The 17,472-nt window shown below is 40.2% G+C and overlaps 1 protein-coding gene across 1 annotated transcript in view; it reads right to left on the bottom strand.

Moving 5' to 3' along the window:
- The window catches only part of T265_11757 (hypothetical protein), a gene marked incomplete at both ends in the record, with an annotated part of 33,969 nt that extends 18,822 nt beyond the window's left edge, over positions 1-15,147 (bottom strand). Inside the window, 4 exons of the mRNA XM_009178504.1 lie at positions 3,565-3,597; positions 4,587-4,619; positions 11,461-11,493; positions 14,895-15,147. Of these exons, the coding sequence (XP_009176768.1) occupies positions 3,565-3,597; positions 4,587-4,619; positions 11,461-11,493; positions 14,895-15,147 (352 nt within the window). The remainder of the gene's footprint in view (positions 1-3,564; positions 3,598-4,586; positions 4,620-11,460; positions 11,494-14,894) is intronic.
- Between the last annotated feature and the right edge of the window lie 2,325 nt (positions 15,148-17,472).

Genomic DNA, 17,472 nt, shown 5'->3' with positions numbered 1-17,472 from the left:
TAAAAAGGAAACAGAACATCACAAACCCGAAAAATGTACATTTTGCAAGCACATAGTTTAGTTAGTAATATGCTGAGCATGTGGTGGCTAGACAGGTGAACTAGTTTATTCTAAGATGGCTAACAAACACAAACGGGATGTCAAATTTCTGAAAAAATACACCTCCACATTGAGAGAGTGCTTTGCGCCCAACAGCCCTCACTAATTTACATCAACTAATTTCAGACAACGCCTGAGTACACCCACATCGCGTTTATGAAAGCAATCCGTACCGGGAGAAATTGCCTCATTCTGATAAAATTGTTGCTTCCCTGCATTAGATGCCTGCGGCCGGATTTTATAATATGGCGTTATTGTCACCAATCGTGTTGTATTTCTAATGATCTACTGGCGGCTGCTTTGGAATTCTTCCCTAACTTGAGAATAAATCCCATATCGATATTGTTATTCAAGAACGTGTGACAACTCACAAATGTCTGAAAAACTCCTAAAAATTTCCACAGCATGCCCTTTTGTAAAAATATACTCCCTTTGTTGTTTATACCGGCACAATAATTCGTCGATACGAATAATCCAAAATAAATATTATATTGTAATGGTAGGTAGACTAACTGTTTTTATTTATCAGGGGGTCAACTACCTCAGTGATTATGGTGCTATAAATTAACCATACCCTCCAGAGGAGATAAAATGTCCTTTGTATTATCTGAAAGTATGACATAAAAATCGGTTTATTAGGTACTTAATGAATACAAGTTCTTAGAAAGCATAAAAATACAAACAGAAGCATAACTTTGCTGTGAAAGAGAAAATAAATCAGTTAACCTAATGCGCTCTTGGCTGTCAGATTCACATATTTGCTGAGTACATTTGGGTCCAATTAGTGCTGGTATCAGTATTATGATATCCGCGTACGGAATAATTACGAGTCTGTAAACTGTGGTTTTGCCAATAAGAAAGGTGAAAATTCGTGAAATTTTGCAACTGTTTGACAGCGATTTCGTCAAGCTAACTTACCAAGTACTGAAGGTTATTGAGTTGCTCGACATAGAGTGGCTGCTACGCTATTACTCGGAAGGCAGTCAGAACGACGCATCAGAAAGCTTTGCCACCACATCACGTGTTTTCAATTGAGATTCAAATGGAGTACTGAAATACTCATAAATGTTGTAGAATTTGTAAGATATCTGTGAAGAGGACTATGGAACTAAGCAGGTTATTAGGAGGGGCGCACGTCGGCAACTCCTTCTGGTTGCTTCTAAAGATTCACGTGATTTTAAAATCACGCACTTTTTGCGGGTCACTGCTAGCCCTGAAGAACCATAAAATATATAAACCACAATTGACTCTCATGGGTATCATAAGAAGTGTACATTATTTTAAGTAGCATGCTTCTTTCCATGAGTAAACAAGGACAGAATGACTCATTTTAGTTCTACAAAATATGCAAAATATGTAAATAAATGTCGCAAGCAGCCATACTTGCCAACGTTGATAGATTCTTGTGAACTTCATCTGCATGTAATTGAGGAGATTGTTTTTATCACGTATTCCTGAAATAACTTTTCAAGGCATATGAAAACAATCAAAAAACCAAAACAGTGCCGAAGTGGTTATGACCAAATGTTTTACAGCACTACGCTCCCTAATTTTAAAATAGTCTCGTTAAGTCTACGTATACCGATCAGTCGCAACACTTTCCTTAGAACAATGATTGTGCACAGACATCTTTTCACGAGAGGTATTTGGGTTTCCCTACCTTAATTTTTGGGTGAATAAGGCCCTAAAAACTCGTGTCACGTGCACAGGGGTTCCTATTACGAAGTCATGTCCAGTCGAGTGTGTACTCACAAAAGAAGGTGGGCATTCACTTGAAAATATGTTGATCTGTATAGCAGAAAGTAGGTTGTCTGTAATGTAGTCTGAACGAATTTAAAAGTAACAGCCGGAAAACCGGCAAGCTTGGAATGTATGTACGTAGTCATCCCCAGATGTACCAGATGCCAAGAAAGCTAGGTGTTGGATGTGACCAAGATTAATTAGCTAGGGTTATAATCGTCTAAGAATTCTCTTGAGGTTATCATCTTCAGGAGTAAAAATATATGCTAATCATAATGTGGTCAAAATACCCCCAAAAAATTTAAAGGAGCAGTTAGACTGTGGAAGGGTGTGCTGTTTTTAAAGGTTTACAGAATACTTGGAATGGGAGGGCAAGCTAAGCCTCACAAGATTTAGACTCCGACGGAGCGATTTATGGCATTAGCTGTAAGTCGTCAGACATTGACACAAACCGTCCTGAAGGGGACAAAATTTATGGTTCTGGTGATTGAGGCAGATGAACACTGTTTTGCGTAGACAAGATTAAGTTACCAAAATTCTCTTGTTTCTTCACTCCAAAATACATATACCAACGGCATCCTGTGGAACCGGAGCTTACGCGGTAACTACAGTACCGTTGAGGTCAAATATGAGCCTTTCCAATGTTAACTTGCTTGAGTTGGGCGAAGGGATCTTTATGTTTCTCCCTCACTCAGTCCATATGGTAAATGCTGCAGCAATCCCACTTCCCTCCTCATTTAAACGTTTGTTGCGCAAACCTTTTTGTTTTGGTGATTCGTCCCCACCCTGATAAAAAAGCCACCCTCTTCATATCTTTCTCCAAGCTGCTCTGTTGCTCTTATGTCCCCTGATATTTACCAGAGCTCATGTACAAGCTAAGCGTAATGAAGATAGGAAAAGAAAAATTCTGTATCTTTTTTCTATTTATTTTACCGTTCATGCATGTTTACCAATTTTAACTATCGTATGTGATACACTTCAAAAATGCGTACTTCAAATATCCTTAATACGCTCTTGTATAAGCACATCACTCAACGTATTGAATGTTCATCGCTTGGGGACGGCACATTTAAGGCGCACAGTGAACGTTCCACGAGAGTGTTTGAACTCATTTGATAATTAGTTTCAGAATGCTGACTAAACTCAATGGTACGAGCTGCCCACAAAGCAGACCTTAGGTGAACAACACTTGGTTTACCGTCAGCGTCCTTTTATACGTACAGTTATGAAAATAATATTATTAGTAATCAATGCACTCCACATCACTTTGTTAGTGAAAAGCATACTTCATAGCTTACTAGACTAACGTACTAAACCAATCAGCTTTTTCTCCAACGTTGTATTTTTAGATTTGTCCATTACCACAAAAATCAATAGATGGAAATTGTGCTATAAATCTATAAATATTAATGTTCAGTTAGTACCACAGTTGTTGGTAGTTTCTAGCTTTCTCTTGGCATCATCTGGAAAACTAACGAATTGGCTATGAAATTGCTTAATTGTCAGTGTTTTTATTCACAAATGGTTTTATCCTGCAAACAACATCCTTTGTAGGCTGATCGAGTCCGGGGAAGTGGTTACTATAATCTTCAGTTCGGAACGTTTTCGGAGGCATAATTTTCGTTGAAGTTCTTGAGCCAACATATGACAAAAAAAGTATCGACTTTCTTTTTTCAGCGCTTTACGCTTCCCGACAAATTAGGCAAAAATAATATGAAAACTCACATTTTACTCCATTTAATGCACCGTCCACCAAATCTGGTGGAGTTAAATGGGAATTTCAGTAAATGCATGGGGGTGTTATGTATATACAAGCCGAGCGGAATGTTGAATTTCTGTGGTTACTATTTATTGTCACATCTTCCAGTTTGGATATATCTGCCAGGAGGTCTACCTACTGCATTTGTGCATAAATTTCGTCGACACTAGTACATTAATTTTGGGATTTTTACAAACAACCATCACACATAACTTCTTCTTGGACGAAAGCTGTTAATATGTGCAAATGTGACTTATTCAACCTTTGCCCCACTTGGTTATAAATATAAAATCGTAATTTATCTCTGGGCACATTCTTGGTGTCACGAAATGCAGTAACGTCCGTTTCGGTCACTACATTCTGGGTAGACTGTACTGGTTAGACTGTAATGGATACGATAGTTTCATCAGTCAGATCTTCTGTTTTCCCAAACAGAAAGCTGGTTTTAGATTCCATCCTGCAACTTTGGATTTCACTGCTGGAATATAAGTTAGTGCTTTTGTTGGACAGTTTCATGTCGTATACCTACTTAGTTTGCTGAGATGTCACTTTGCATCCTTCTGCAGCAACTAGTCACCTGTCAGGCATCCACTAGTTCGGCGGGTTTCCTTGAAACTTAGTGTCATGCAGTGGTCCGGTTGATTGGTGAATGAAATATGATTTGGAGCTGATCACTACTCCGTTGCCTAAACCTGATGCTTTCATTTGTACTTAGACTTTTCGGACGCAAAACGTCTGAATAATTGTGAGAATAAAAACTACGACGCTCTCGAAAATGTGATGAGAATTTGATAATTGCTACAGCATAAATGCTACCAGGGGCGTCACCTTAATACTTCNCGACGCTCTCGGAAATGTGATGAGAATTTGATAATTGCTACAGCATAAATGCTACCAGGGGCGTCACCTTAATACTTCGATAGAATACTCCAGGTTTTTGGAGGTTGTGGTTGATCAGAGTATAAACTTGACCAGAGCCATCTCTTACCTTCTATTTTGGTTGTGACCTCTTCCCCGACACCTATACGAGTAAGAAGAGCACTTTATATCGTATGCAATGAAATGGATTTTGCAAACAAACCTACGCATTCTTATAGGTTTGCGCTCATAAATTACCAAGTAAATAGGCTGGGCTTTGACTATTACAACCAATGTAGGTGCCAAAGTTGTACGTAAATTTTGCCGGTCTGCAACAGTACACAATGAGCTGGTCCACTATTGCATGCGACATTCCTGTCTCTGTGATTCAGATCACTGAGCACCCAAAAGCTGTCCAATTACATGTTCTCAAAACTGTGGCTGCTGTGAATTTTTGTAGCATTTAGCTTACAGGTCTTTTGCAGGGGTAAAAATCTCAAAAATGGCACTGGGTGCGGATGATTTGGGCAACGTTGCTCCCATAAGCTTAATGGTATATATAAGATTATTCGATATATACGTGTGTTGGATAGAACCTATTCACCTTCTTTGTTCCACTGTAGCCTATTAAATGGTCCGTCATGTTCAAGTATACATGTAGTATCGCCCACTTAAATGACTAACCAAATAGTCCTAAGGACATTGCTTTTTATGCCCAACTTGCATACGGTCGATCTTTGGTCTACGCCAGTCTGTTGATGTAATTAGGTTCCGCTGATTTCTTTGTATGCTCAGTCGGTACAGAACCGTACAGCCCATCTGAGAGTATCCTAAATACAATTATAAACATCCTGTCAGAATTTTTAATTAAGGGCAATTATTAAGCGGCCATCTCTACAGATACTGAAATCCTTTTTTTTCAACGCGGAAAATTTGTTGCAAAACACCTCGTACATCCACTAGATTTTCGTGCTGTAGAGTATAAATGACCAAGCATCTGATTTCTTTATATTTGTACAATGCAAATAAAACCATGCAAGTGGAGCATTTCTGGAATAAATCAATTAGTAAATTTTTCTGCTTGATCAAAGGCCAGATCAAAGCTAGGCTACGTGTAAGAACCCGTTCAAGGTAAGTAAGCAGGTACTAAAGGAATTAAACTGCCAACCATTCGTCTGTTGGTTTTTGCTCAAGTTACAAAACAATGTTTTTCGGAAATAATACAGTAAAATTTTATACTCTGAGCTTCTGACACGCGCTCGAGCCAATTTTACAAGACACAACACCACCCAAACTCTTTGCAAACAGATTCTGAAGATAAGGTTTTTTTAGGCACAATTATGCTTTTCAAACGGCTTTTAGTTGAACGCGAAAAGAGATCTGAATTCATTACTCATAAGGTTGCTCAAAAATGTTTGGACATACTAAATGAGATATTCAGCTGGGTTCTAGGTGAGCCTCCTTTCAAAACATAATTGACACGCAAATGGACGTATCTATCAAGATCTGAATTCGTTGTAACACATCTCTGCAAAATTCCAACGGGAAATTTATCATCCGTGTCAAGCATTAATCAGCGCATGATTTCAACAGATATGTTCAGCTAGATGTTATACGTATGATTTCAAAAGCAGTATAGTTTTGAGTTAACAAACCTATTTCCATTATATTTTATAAGTGTACACTACCAAGAAAATAAAATGGATCTTGAAGTGCAAGATACTACCGGTTAGTACAATTAGCAAGTTATATTATCAAGTTGGTTTTTAGATTTCTACTTAAAAAAACCCAAGACGGATGAAGCAAGCCCCAATTAATCAACAGATAATTATTTTAAACGCAATACGGTTACCCAAATGCTGTTAAACTGTTTGCATAAACTCCGAAGACTTCTGTTGCTACTTCAACAAACTGGCGCCACTTGTGGAAGATTACACAGGACTTATTAGATCTTTGCCTGGTGTAAAAAAATAAACAAGCTGCAGATGAAAACCCACTAAGCAAAGCAGAGAAGGACTAAATTTTCCTAAAAGACCTCACATAACTAATTAGGGTTGCTATCCAAAACTGAAGGAAACAACCTTGAACTCTCCGCTATCTAGGAATCCTGTGAAAATGCAAGAACACTACCTGGTGTATGTGAAAGCAAAGCTTTCGTGTTATCTGAAAGGGACAAAAACATTTTTGTTGAAACAAATTAATTAATTTTTGAGGCGATATAAGGCATTTTAAAGTAGGTTAAAAGGAGTGAATAACGGGTCTTGCTTAATGTCTTGAAAATCCGAGGATATATGTGCCCATATACTCATGCAAGTCATGTAAAGCGACGGACTAAAAACGTCCCATCAAGTTCTGGCAGTAGGTCATGGCGAAGTACAGTATGTAATGGGCTACAACAAAATATAGGACCGTGTTCCATACAACGTCATACAGGTCAGATCTGAGAGCCGAGCGCCAAGGAAGGTCAACATTTTCATAATCACAGCTTAAGATCCTCATCCAATTTTCTCCAGCCCAATTCTGGAAAGACACCAGCAGCCCTCGATTATGGCACAGCTCTCAGCCTGGAAGTAGATACGGCTTCATTGGTGATAATTAACTGACTGTAACTAACAGATCCACGGGTGCTACCGTTAGAATGCAAACGCTAAGCCATGGAAATGCATTCGCTCAATTGCTGAGTCTAACTCCTACTCAGTAAATCGATCAAAGGCTCCGAACACTTGCGTGAAATCTATTTGACTTAAACTCTGTTTCACCAATGACGACACAAGGCGTCTTTCGTCTAATAATCAACATGCCAAGTGAGTACTGCGCAGTAAAACAAAGCTTACTTTGTAACGCCTCCAATAATCCCTTAATACTCTCTGTTTGGTTTGAATAAGAAGTATGGACTTCTATACTGAACGTAAACGTTTAATTAAACGAAACAGCATCAAAAGCTGCTCCAAATATTTAATTGCATTACGGTTTCAATATAGTAGACACTCTGAACTGACTTCTGGCACTGTGAAATGTGGTGAATGTGAGAGGATTCCCTACAAAACTGGAACTCGTTTTGTTTATTCCGGGGTGTGCTACATTTTAATAAACACAATGTTCTTTTACTTCCTTTCTCGCAAACATATTTTGCCACTACCCGTTCTGTTCAGTAGAATGATTGTTTTGTTTCTTTCTTGAATCTATGTAGTCATATACGTAGGACACAGGTGGGAAGTTACGCAAGCTTATATCACTGAATTCAGGCACAGGGAGCATTCCAAATACATTCAGATGGTGGTGAATAATATATCTTTTGTAACATGCATTATTTGTACATAAAAATTCGTCACATCGGAAAGCTTTGGCACATTTCGGATTTTGTTTTTTAGGTATAATCTAAAATACTTGACGGAAACGAGAACAGTCAAGCTGAGACTCAGGGGTCATATTTTTATCATCAATGTTGAATTTAGACATTAGTTTATTGGTGGATTTTAATACGGCGCGAATGCTTGTAAATAATTTCAGAGATTTACAGTAAACAACTTGAGGATTTGGTTCTATGCTCACAAATGTGTAGTAGATGTGAACAAATCTTGCTCATGTCGGCTGTGCTTTTAAACGTGCCTACTTCAGTTTAAACGGCATAGACTTGAAGGAAGATGTAAGCAGGAAATGAAGTGTTTGTGAGCTAAGAAGCAAAGAAGACTAAGTAGAGTTCCATACTGTCGGATGTAAAAGGTAGAATTTTCTTGAATCGCTCGTCCAGACCTGGACTGAAACAATGTAATAGTGGATGATCCCAATTGTTTAATATACAGTGGCGATTCGGTTACCTTCCGGTGTCCAATAAGATTTCTATTACGTACAATACGGATTCCAGAGAAGACATTTTTATTACAGTAAAGCAATGTGTAAGTGGCCACTGTGTTGAGCAATTCAGTCGCTCAATTTTTGAAACTATGTCAACTAGGCGAACCAAATGAACCGACGTCAACTCAAATGAGCGATACATTCTTGCCTTAAGGAAGACAACTGATTCTTGTTTGCAAGGTTCCTAAATCAAATAGCTTTTCCAGAAGTTGCAAATAAGACCGACTAGCGTGAATAAGCATTCGAATTACCTCAAGGTTTGAAGGAGAATAGATTTTCAAAAATGTCACCATTGGCACATTTTTTCTAGGCTTGAGCCATTAGGATGCGACCATTTTGCGTTAAAATTGACAGGCAAAAGGGCAGAAGGGTGCCTCAGATCTCAAGATGGCCATTTGCAGCTGTAGTTGTGTTTTTATCCCGAGCCTTCTCTAACTTTAAACGGTAAGCGAAGCAATCATTCAAGGTAGTCAATCATGTTTGTTAGTGTTGGTTACGTGAAGGTCGATGTGAAGCAAGGCTCTACCAAGTGAATCAAACCCCAGTCTCCAAAGCACTCTAAAAGAGACGAATACACTAAATACAGTGTTATTTAATGGCGCCTCAGGGATATGGGAACGTACTTCGTGAACATTAAATCAACAAAGGACTCCGTGGCACATAGAAACATAACTTAAGGTTAAGAGAGTTGGAGCCTGACAGGCCAAGATACCGGGGATATTTGAAGAAAAAATTCCAGGTCGTTTTGTATGTCCTCAAAAAATACCCCGAAAAATTCTGCAGATTGTGTGCGTCCGACCTTTTCAGATTGGAGAAATTACCGGCAAATGAATGGTGCATCTGGTTAACATCCCTCAATGGTCTTCTTCTCTATTTTTTGTGCACCTTTTATAAAGATTTTAGGTCGGATGAACTGAAATCGATGGCATTCCTATATGAAACGCCACACAGACTATTGCTTCTTCTTCGCTTTCTCCAAAACAATGCGCTAATTCCTCATGGCGGCAAACTATTGTAGGCGCAGCTGAAGTCTTTCCGCATAAACCTGACAGACTACACTAGTCGTCTTTTTCTTAAATTACCCAATGCAACTTGTTACAATGACCGTCAACATTCCTACTGATCGAGTAATAATTGAGTACTAAGATATGACAAAAAACATTTTCGAGAAACGTTCTCTGCCTAATTAATAGAAATTATCCTGGAAATATTTTTGGGGTCAAGCAGCTGAAACGCACCAAAATGGAACACCTTTTTCTAGGCGTCAAACTATTGTACAATTTGAGTGGTGTAGCGTCTACCAATAACAGTGAAATAATAATTATGTGGTACTGTTAAGCAACATTTTGAACGCCAGTGAGCAACTTGAATGTACTTACCTAATTGAGGTATAGAAGAGAATAAATTGAGCCACTATTTATGGCCAAAATTCATCTATAAAAAGTCATTCATTTATTTCAGTTATTCCACAGAACTAACATAAATAGCACACACACCTATGACTAGCTTTACAGCCTGGTTTGTTTACGGAAGACGGCGTCTTATGTGCTACGTACAACCATGACGTTCACGTTCGCAGAAATTTTGGAGTCATATCTTATCAACTCATAGCCTTCTTTGTTTCTGGTCTAAACTGTTCAAGAGCTGAGCAAAAACTCCGGAAGACAACAAACCTACGTCTTCAAGCATTCCGATGATACCGTGAAATGCCAGACTATGGTAAGTACTTGTTTCACACAGCGCCATCGATTACGCAGAAAACCGTGTCAGAAGTATTTAACTCCATTTAGGCTTGTCACCGCATCACAAAGCAGGACTGCATGGAAACGAACTTTATTAGCAGTAACGGAACTAGCGCTTCTGACCTACGTTCCATCATAACCAAGGCTGACAACATGAAAAGTGTGAAAAGTAGCCCATTCTACTTTGTTCCAATATAAGTAGAGTTTGGCTGCTAACCAGTGTATCGATCGCGGTTCATTATCAATTAAGTGTCAACTAGTTAAATTAACTCTTCTTTAGTCCTAGGCGATTCCATGGACTTGTGACTAAACATGCCGGCGACTGAACAAATGTCGCAAAGTGGTCTCAGTAAGTGGCCCATTTTGAATGTCCTGTAAAATGTAAAAAATAACGCCTGCGTGTTCGTTTGTTTTTAATTTATTATGTAGCAGGTTCAACAAATTTTCCTACGTAGGTGTGTTACTTATGTCGTTCTTGGTACACAAATACTCAAACATTTGCGACTAAGGTTGAGGACTGCACCCCTGTCTTGTGCTGCCTGCGTCCTTTATTTAGTAGTCTACAAACTGACTGTGTTACGCTGACGAGGAAACTTACCTGCTAACTTATACAAGCTATTTTGTACTTCATTCATAGGTGGTAGATAAGAGGTTGTAGATTATGAAGCTTTATAATGCAACACTTGAACAAATACAAGCGCCCGGAGTATTGAAGCAATTTAGAAGTCTTCTGTAAATACCCATCGGGAGTAAACTAATGAACTGTGAATAAGGTTGACTTGGTTTCACTCATCGGTAGATGGAATTTTAGCTAGTCTTCCCTATATCATATAGACTCGGGTAGATTGTCCGAATATTGTAGAACCGCAATCAGAGGGAACTGAATATCCAGCAAGACATGGAGTATAAGCATCATTTTATGAGTTAGCTTCCATCTGGGAAATTATAAAGGTTTACTAGGGATCCGTTTTCACATGAAACGATTTGTAAATTGACTGAGCGCTAAATATCACCGGTCCACAAAGATGATAAACATGCAAGAGAATAGAACAGGCAACATTATTCTCAGCATAAGCATGATTTCACGTTCCAGTGCCCAAAACAAGTCTAAAAGACGTGTTATGATGACTCATAAAAGTAGCTCCAGTTTGTTGCCCTGTGTATCGTGTGCGATGGTTTGTTGCGTAACGTACTATGACGTTTACAAGCAACACTTTTGCGGCTACAAAGTGCTGCGGCATCCTTGAGTATCGGAGTGATATTCCAAATAGAGTTAAAGCCTGATAAACAAGATTAATTTCAACAGAATCGTTTTATTTTTCTGGTCATCAGTGAAAACCTGTGATTAAATACCTCTTGTTTTTTTGCATTTCGTCTAAAAACGAATTTCTCTTATCAAAAACTCACATTTTTCCGCTTCACCACTTTCAGCTAATACACCTACAGTAATAAAATGACTAGTTAAATCGTTGAGAGCAAATATGCAATTCCAAGGTACAAAATACAGTGTTGAATACGGAAATTCCAAACATTGTCAAGTATAACAGGTTTCACTTCGCTTGCATACGGCTGTTTATATTACGCCATGAAAAATTACCTATGATTTGCTCTTGAGGCTAGGATGAGTGCCGCTGATTACTGACTTGCACATAGATAAACGTGTACTGGAGGGTTACAAGATATCAGACCAAAACCGAAGCAGTATTTACAAATAGGTTTTAAAAAGCGGACATATTGAAGCGTCTTGTTGAAATTTACTGGACATTTTCTGAATATCGGACGATAACGAACAAACTAGAAGATTGTTTAATAATTTGCTCATTAAGTATGCACAAGACACAGGGCGGTGCTTTGACACTTGAACAGATACTTCTTGCACTTTCATTAGTATCAAACAACGCTGCATATCTCGCCTCCCACAAGTCTGTATGCACGCGACCGATGGTCAGTTCGCCTGATTTAGGTCAGCCTGGTCCATCAGGCTGACATCCTCAAGCACATCATGCTTCATTTTTATTTGGTTACCGTTTGTCCACGTCAACGCTTAACCGTCTTGACTTGTACAAAGCATCCTCTTGACAGTCACCAAAGACGGACGGGCTCGACCACCAACCAATCAGCCATTGTGCGCCCTGTTTCCTCCTTCTATCATTCTAGTGATCTGTTTGTTCTTCGCACCAGTATGGAGTGGTCTTCACTACTTGAACTGACCTAATCTAGTTAGCACAGTCCTGAACGGCCATCAGTTTTTGGCGCTATCTTCCGCTTCCTCCTGGCTATTTCGGGACATGCGTTGAGTGTTAAAAACAAAGTTCTTCATTAACCGGGAGACGTAGGTGATATTGATGAGCTACGAAAACTTATAACAGGTTTTTAATTAACCTACATTCGCTGCAAACTATTCCTTGATCGTTTGGTTGTTGCGACCCATTTATCTGCCTTTTTCATCTGCCTAAAACCTGGGTATTACCGGCAACTCTTGAATACCCCACACTAAATGAACCGATCTTGATCCGCTATGATAATTTTTGGTACCCTGTAGTTTGCACTTACTGTCTGCTGATCGTAATCGCCCGCTGGTTTGGCATGGCAGCCACTTCGACCTACCCCGATAAGAGTTCTGTTATGACTGCGATGTGCTGTCATCACGAATGCCGCATGAAGTCAGCGGACCAATCGTCTATACAGAAATATATTGCATGCAATATTGTCCCCATTTCAGCCCATCTCATCAGATGAAACCATCATCAGACCACAACATACTCAATTTCATCATCTCTGGACAGCGTGCAGTCTGCCGGAGTAGATCATCTTAGGGGCGCCGTCCCGTTGCATTCGGCAATCAGGTTTCGTCCCAAAACACGAAGTGCCATTGGTAGTGAGACATCCAAATCATTGCTCTCTTAGGATAATATAAGGCTTCTTCCGGGCTTAGTATATCGTAGCGAACCTAGAATGTCTCCATTTCTTTGTCTCTCCTGGTGCCCTTCAACACCGTTCACGTGCCTCAAGTCTGTGGTGACCTATCATATTAAGGAATTCCGCCGGTGTGGTCGTTCCCACTTCCCAGGATCCAGCTCGATGACCAGGCTATTTGCATCGAACGTGATATTTTAGGCCTCATCATCCCTGGCTTCTTTTCTTGAAAGATAATAAGGTAAGTGTCTTCTATCCCCAGAGAGTGCCAGATCGCAAAGTTATACTCCTGAAATAGAGAGCGAGCGAGCTTTTCCTGAGTATCTTTGATCGTTCTGACCTACTTAAGGGATATGCGATCAATCTACATGTGTCGTAGCAAACAGAAGCTGGACGTCTCAGGAGTCTAGCCGATCGCTGATCATATTTTCTTGTTGGTTGAATGATTTTGTGTAAGAAAATGAATTGCATTTTCAATGACCTCATACTTTTGCTTTAGAATTGCGAAGATGCCCTAGTCGCCATAATCTTCTGCGACAGCAAATGCCCCTTCGATCTTGATCTCTTAGAGGGTGAGCTCTGGTATGACATCCGCGAGTTTCACGCGCGCGAATAGGTCGTTCCGTGGGGTGAAAATCGGCTCGAAATCCCCAACAAACCGGGTGGAGTCTCCTCCATATGGACCGTTTTGATTTGGAGACTGAATAGTCCCGAGCTTTTGCCAGTTTGTTTGACAACTGGCTAGCTTTCCTCCGCTACATAATACCCAGGTGATGTCACCGAGCTTCGAACTCTCTCTCTCTCTTGCCTTTACTGATCTGTAGCTGGCTTGCCACATCAGCCGCGACCGATTGTTCAAATGCGCCGCCGTGCTACACTTTTCACTGTGGCAACATCTTTGGTTTATTGATTCTCTAGTGATTCAAGGTTTTCCGTTTATATTTTATTGCGGTGCTCCTGTATCTGCAACATAGCCGGTGGTACCTTAGGCACTTCACGTAACAAATGCGTGAGATTCTTAAAAAGCACTGCTCTCACCAACGCACCCGAGCCCCAAGAGGAGGCTATTTGCATTTAAAGAGCTGGTTCAGCAACACTGCGGATGTGCCACTCCTAGTCCTGGCCAGACACGGTCCAACTAACCGAACACACCGTCAGGTCACCATCTATGGGAGGTTTGAGACGTCTCATAGCCCAGTGATAGTCAGCTGGCTGAATGTGTCTTTCAGCGGTGGCCCAGTTCATCCCGTCACGAACCCTTTAATCAGCTGTCACACGGACCTTAAAGGGACTTTTCAGCGCAACCGATGTATCCCGATCGGTCTTTAGTGCAGACATTTCGACCACATACTCGAGCTTCTCAAGAAAATTTTGGATATCTCAATTTTCGAAACGTGTGGCCACTGGCTCTCCATTTGGATAAAAGAGGTGGCCTTGGAAATGAGCACTTCCGAGTGCAGCGTTGTTTGCCAAACAGAACAGGTTAAGCTGTCAGATGCCAGTGGGTATAAATATAAGGACATTACTTGCACATTGTTTTTGGAAATGAACAATCACGTTTCCTGAATGTTATTTTGATATTTAACGACAATGAATACACACTGCAAAGCGGTCCAGTAATTTTCTTAGTAGGCATCTATCAAGTTTAGTGGTGGCGTTGCGAAGCCTCATCACAGGATATCTATACGTTTCTTTAGTAGAATATAAGATTGTAAGTGTAGCTCTGGTTTTACACAAATTGCGTCTGTTTGACCTTCTTCGGCTTTACTTCCCAGTCTTGGGCATTCAACTGACACCTCAGTCTGAACTTTCAGTTCGAGATCAGCACGTAAGAATAAACCACCCTGACATTCCCAAGAACGAACATGCTGAGAGGGTGAATATATATGTAAGTAAGGTGCAAACACAGTGAAACGTTATCTTACCCGAATAGCCAACTTTCAACACCTGTAGGATGATGAAGCTTTTAAAAACTGTGCCCATCATTGTTGTTCCGTTAGATAAGCCGCTTAGCCCTGCCAGGATATCTATATCCTCTGGTTCAGGTATAATTAAGTCCGGGTCAATACTGCATATAAGACACCTATGTGTCTTTAGCTGTTGCCACAAACATTTGGTGGTTGTTGTAGGTAGCCTAATCTGAAAACCAATCAAAATTTTGTCAACACACAGACCCATATTGGTAATGAATACAGTTTTTACCCTGCAATACACGTTAGAAAGAGCAAACTTACCAGTTGCTACTTGTTTTCAGCACACTGACATTACGCTAAGGTATGATCCAGTTGATGGAAAAGAACACCCAGTCACACCCAGTGCTTACCGTTATAAATAATACAGGTAGTTTTAGTCAACTTCGTCTCAATGGTATCCGTATGTGAGTAATTGATTAACTGATTAGTCGATTTGGAAATGCACATAACTTCAAACCTTTCAATAACAAACCGGTGGCCAACTCCTGCGACGAGAGCACATCGAAGGAGCGGACCAGGACACCGATTCAACTATATTATGCTGTGGTAAAGCATTGTGTCTGAAGCCAAATGCTAGTTGGTTAAAAGTACCCGCGGTCCTCCAAGAGTTGGTTTGTCGAGTAGCATGTGGAAATTCATTCAGGTTTGATACTGAAAACTGAGGAGCTGAAGTGCTGCTTCGACGTTTAGTGAGGCTTAAAAGCAAAATAAAATGAGTAACACAAAGATCAGCGAATCCAAGTGCATTTGAGCACAACTACAAACATAGGTTCAAGTAGCTTTGAGGTACACAATAATCTACGCCGTATAGCAATCTTTAAGACAAAACGTGACCGGGGAATCACAGCGTAACGATCAAGTAAGAGGCGTCAAAATAGGACGGACGACATCTAGAGAACGAGCCTTCTATGATCTATGACTCGACTCTTCTTCACGAGTCCAATGAAAATAAGCCTTTATGTAGCCTAGCGTGTGTTTGGTGTTCTTCCGGGTACGCTTCTGTTGATTAGTCCGGAAATAAAAATGAGGGAACTGACATTGCGTAAACCAACCGCCTTTTGGATTGCCTGTATAACTCACTAAATCCTCTAGCTCAGCCAAGCACATTTGGAACTCCTAGCCAAACGCATATAAACATCAAAATGACTGTGATTTTCCCGAAGGTTGAGAACTTAGTGTCCTAGGAAGGAAAGCAAGTGATAAAAAACACAGTGTGGTAATCATTCATAAATGGGACCCTGATACCAATTAAAAACTTGAATTGCCAACGTCCGCTGAAACACTTTAGTTGTGCCGTCAGGAACCTGCCATGCTATCAGCCTAATGTATCTACATGGCACGTTAGATTATAAAACCCATTTTACTTCTAACAGCTTCAAAATATGTATCAACACTTTCTGCAGTCACTAGGTTGGCGCTTCATAGTTCAAGCGATGCTGAATGTCAGGTATTGTTTTCGTGGCAATTATTCACACCCTTAAATCAATATTGCTTTTGCGATCAAGACAGCCTTTAACGTGGCCTTGCTAAAGGCCATGATATAAAGAAATGTGCAGTAACACAAATAAGGTCCCCCTCCTAGGTGAGGCATCAGAATCATCACATATGGCGCCTAAATAAACTATCCTAGCTTGACGCTGTCAACTCTTGGCCAAGGTGCGCATATTATATTTAGTTAATTTGGTTACAATAGACACCATAAATTGCCTCAATGACGAAGGTACCAGTTTGTCTGGTTTTGGCAGTTAAATTGGTGTGCATTTGGGCAACTGAGAAAACATAGATATAACCTATATTTCTATTTCATTATAAACATATTTTAACAGACAGTTGAAAAATTGTCCTTGGTTACTCCATTTTCTGGTATGTGCTCTGGTATTTTTTGAGACATATGTACGATGCCGTCTAGACCGATATACCAGCATATATGTAAGGTATAGATAAAGTTTAGGGTCGTTTTCGAGCTGTCTTCTAGCCTCTTGGAACTTCGGAACAACGCAGGGAGCTACGTATGAGGTGAGCCGTGGGTAAGTTCACGTGGTAACAGCGACCAGTGCTGCAGCAACTGCTCCGGCCTGTACAGTGTTCTCGAAGTCAGGAAGCAGGGAGGAGATGCGGTTGCTCAGTGTACTTGACATCTGCGTTCAAACCTGGCTTGTCCATCAAGTAGATAAAGAGCTAACGAACCAATGTATTCTCTAACTGCATTGTGGTACCCTTAATATAGAGCGATATTTACATACTTGCGTGATCCTTGATGTCGTCACTGAGGTTGAAGAGGTTAAATATAAAAAAACATCATTGGTGCTATTGTAGCTTACGATTGGGCAATTTGACTAGTCCAATCTAATGGCTTATGCTGATACCAGATATTTGTTCACTGCTGTTTTCACAGTGAAACAGAGGTTAAACCACTGCACAAAGCGCGCTGGTACTCAAGGATGAGTTAGGCCCACTCAAAAAACGTTAGGGCTAGTCGTACAATGGTAGTGCTCGGTCATTGTTCATCAAATAAAGCCTTGTTTTCTTA

This window comes from Opisthorchis viverrini (assembly GCF_000715545.1).
Source record: "Opisthorchis viverrini unplaced genomic scaffold opera_v5_578, whole genome shotgun sequence".
NCBI classification, from domain to species: domain Eukaryota; kingdom Metazoa; phylum Platyhelminthes; class Trematoda; order Opisthorchiida; family Opisthorchiidae; genus Opisthorchis; species Opisthorchis viverrini.
This window is presented reverse-complemented; position numbering and strand designations above follow the sequence as displayed.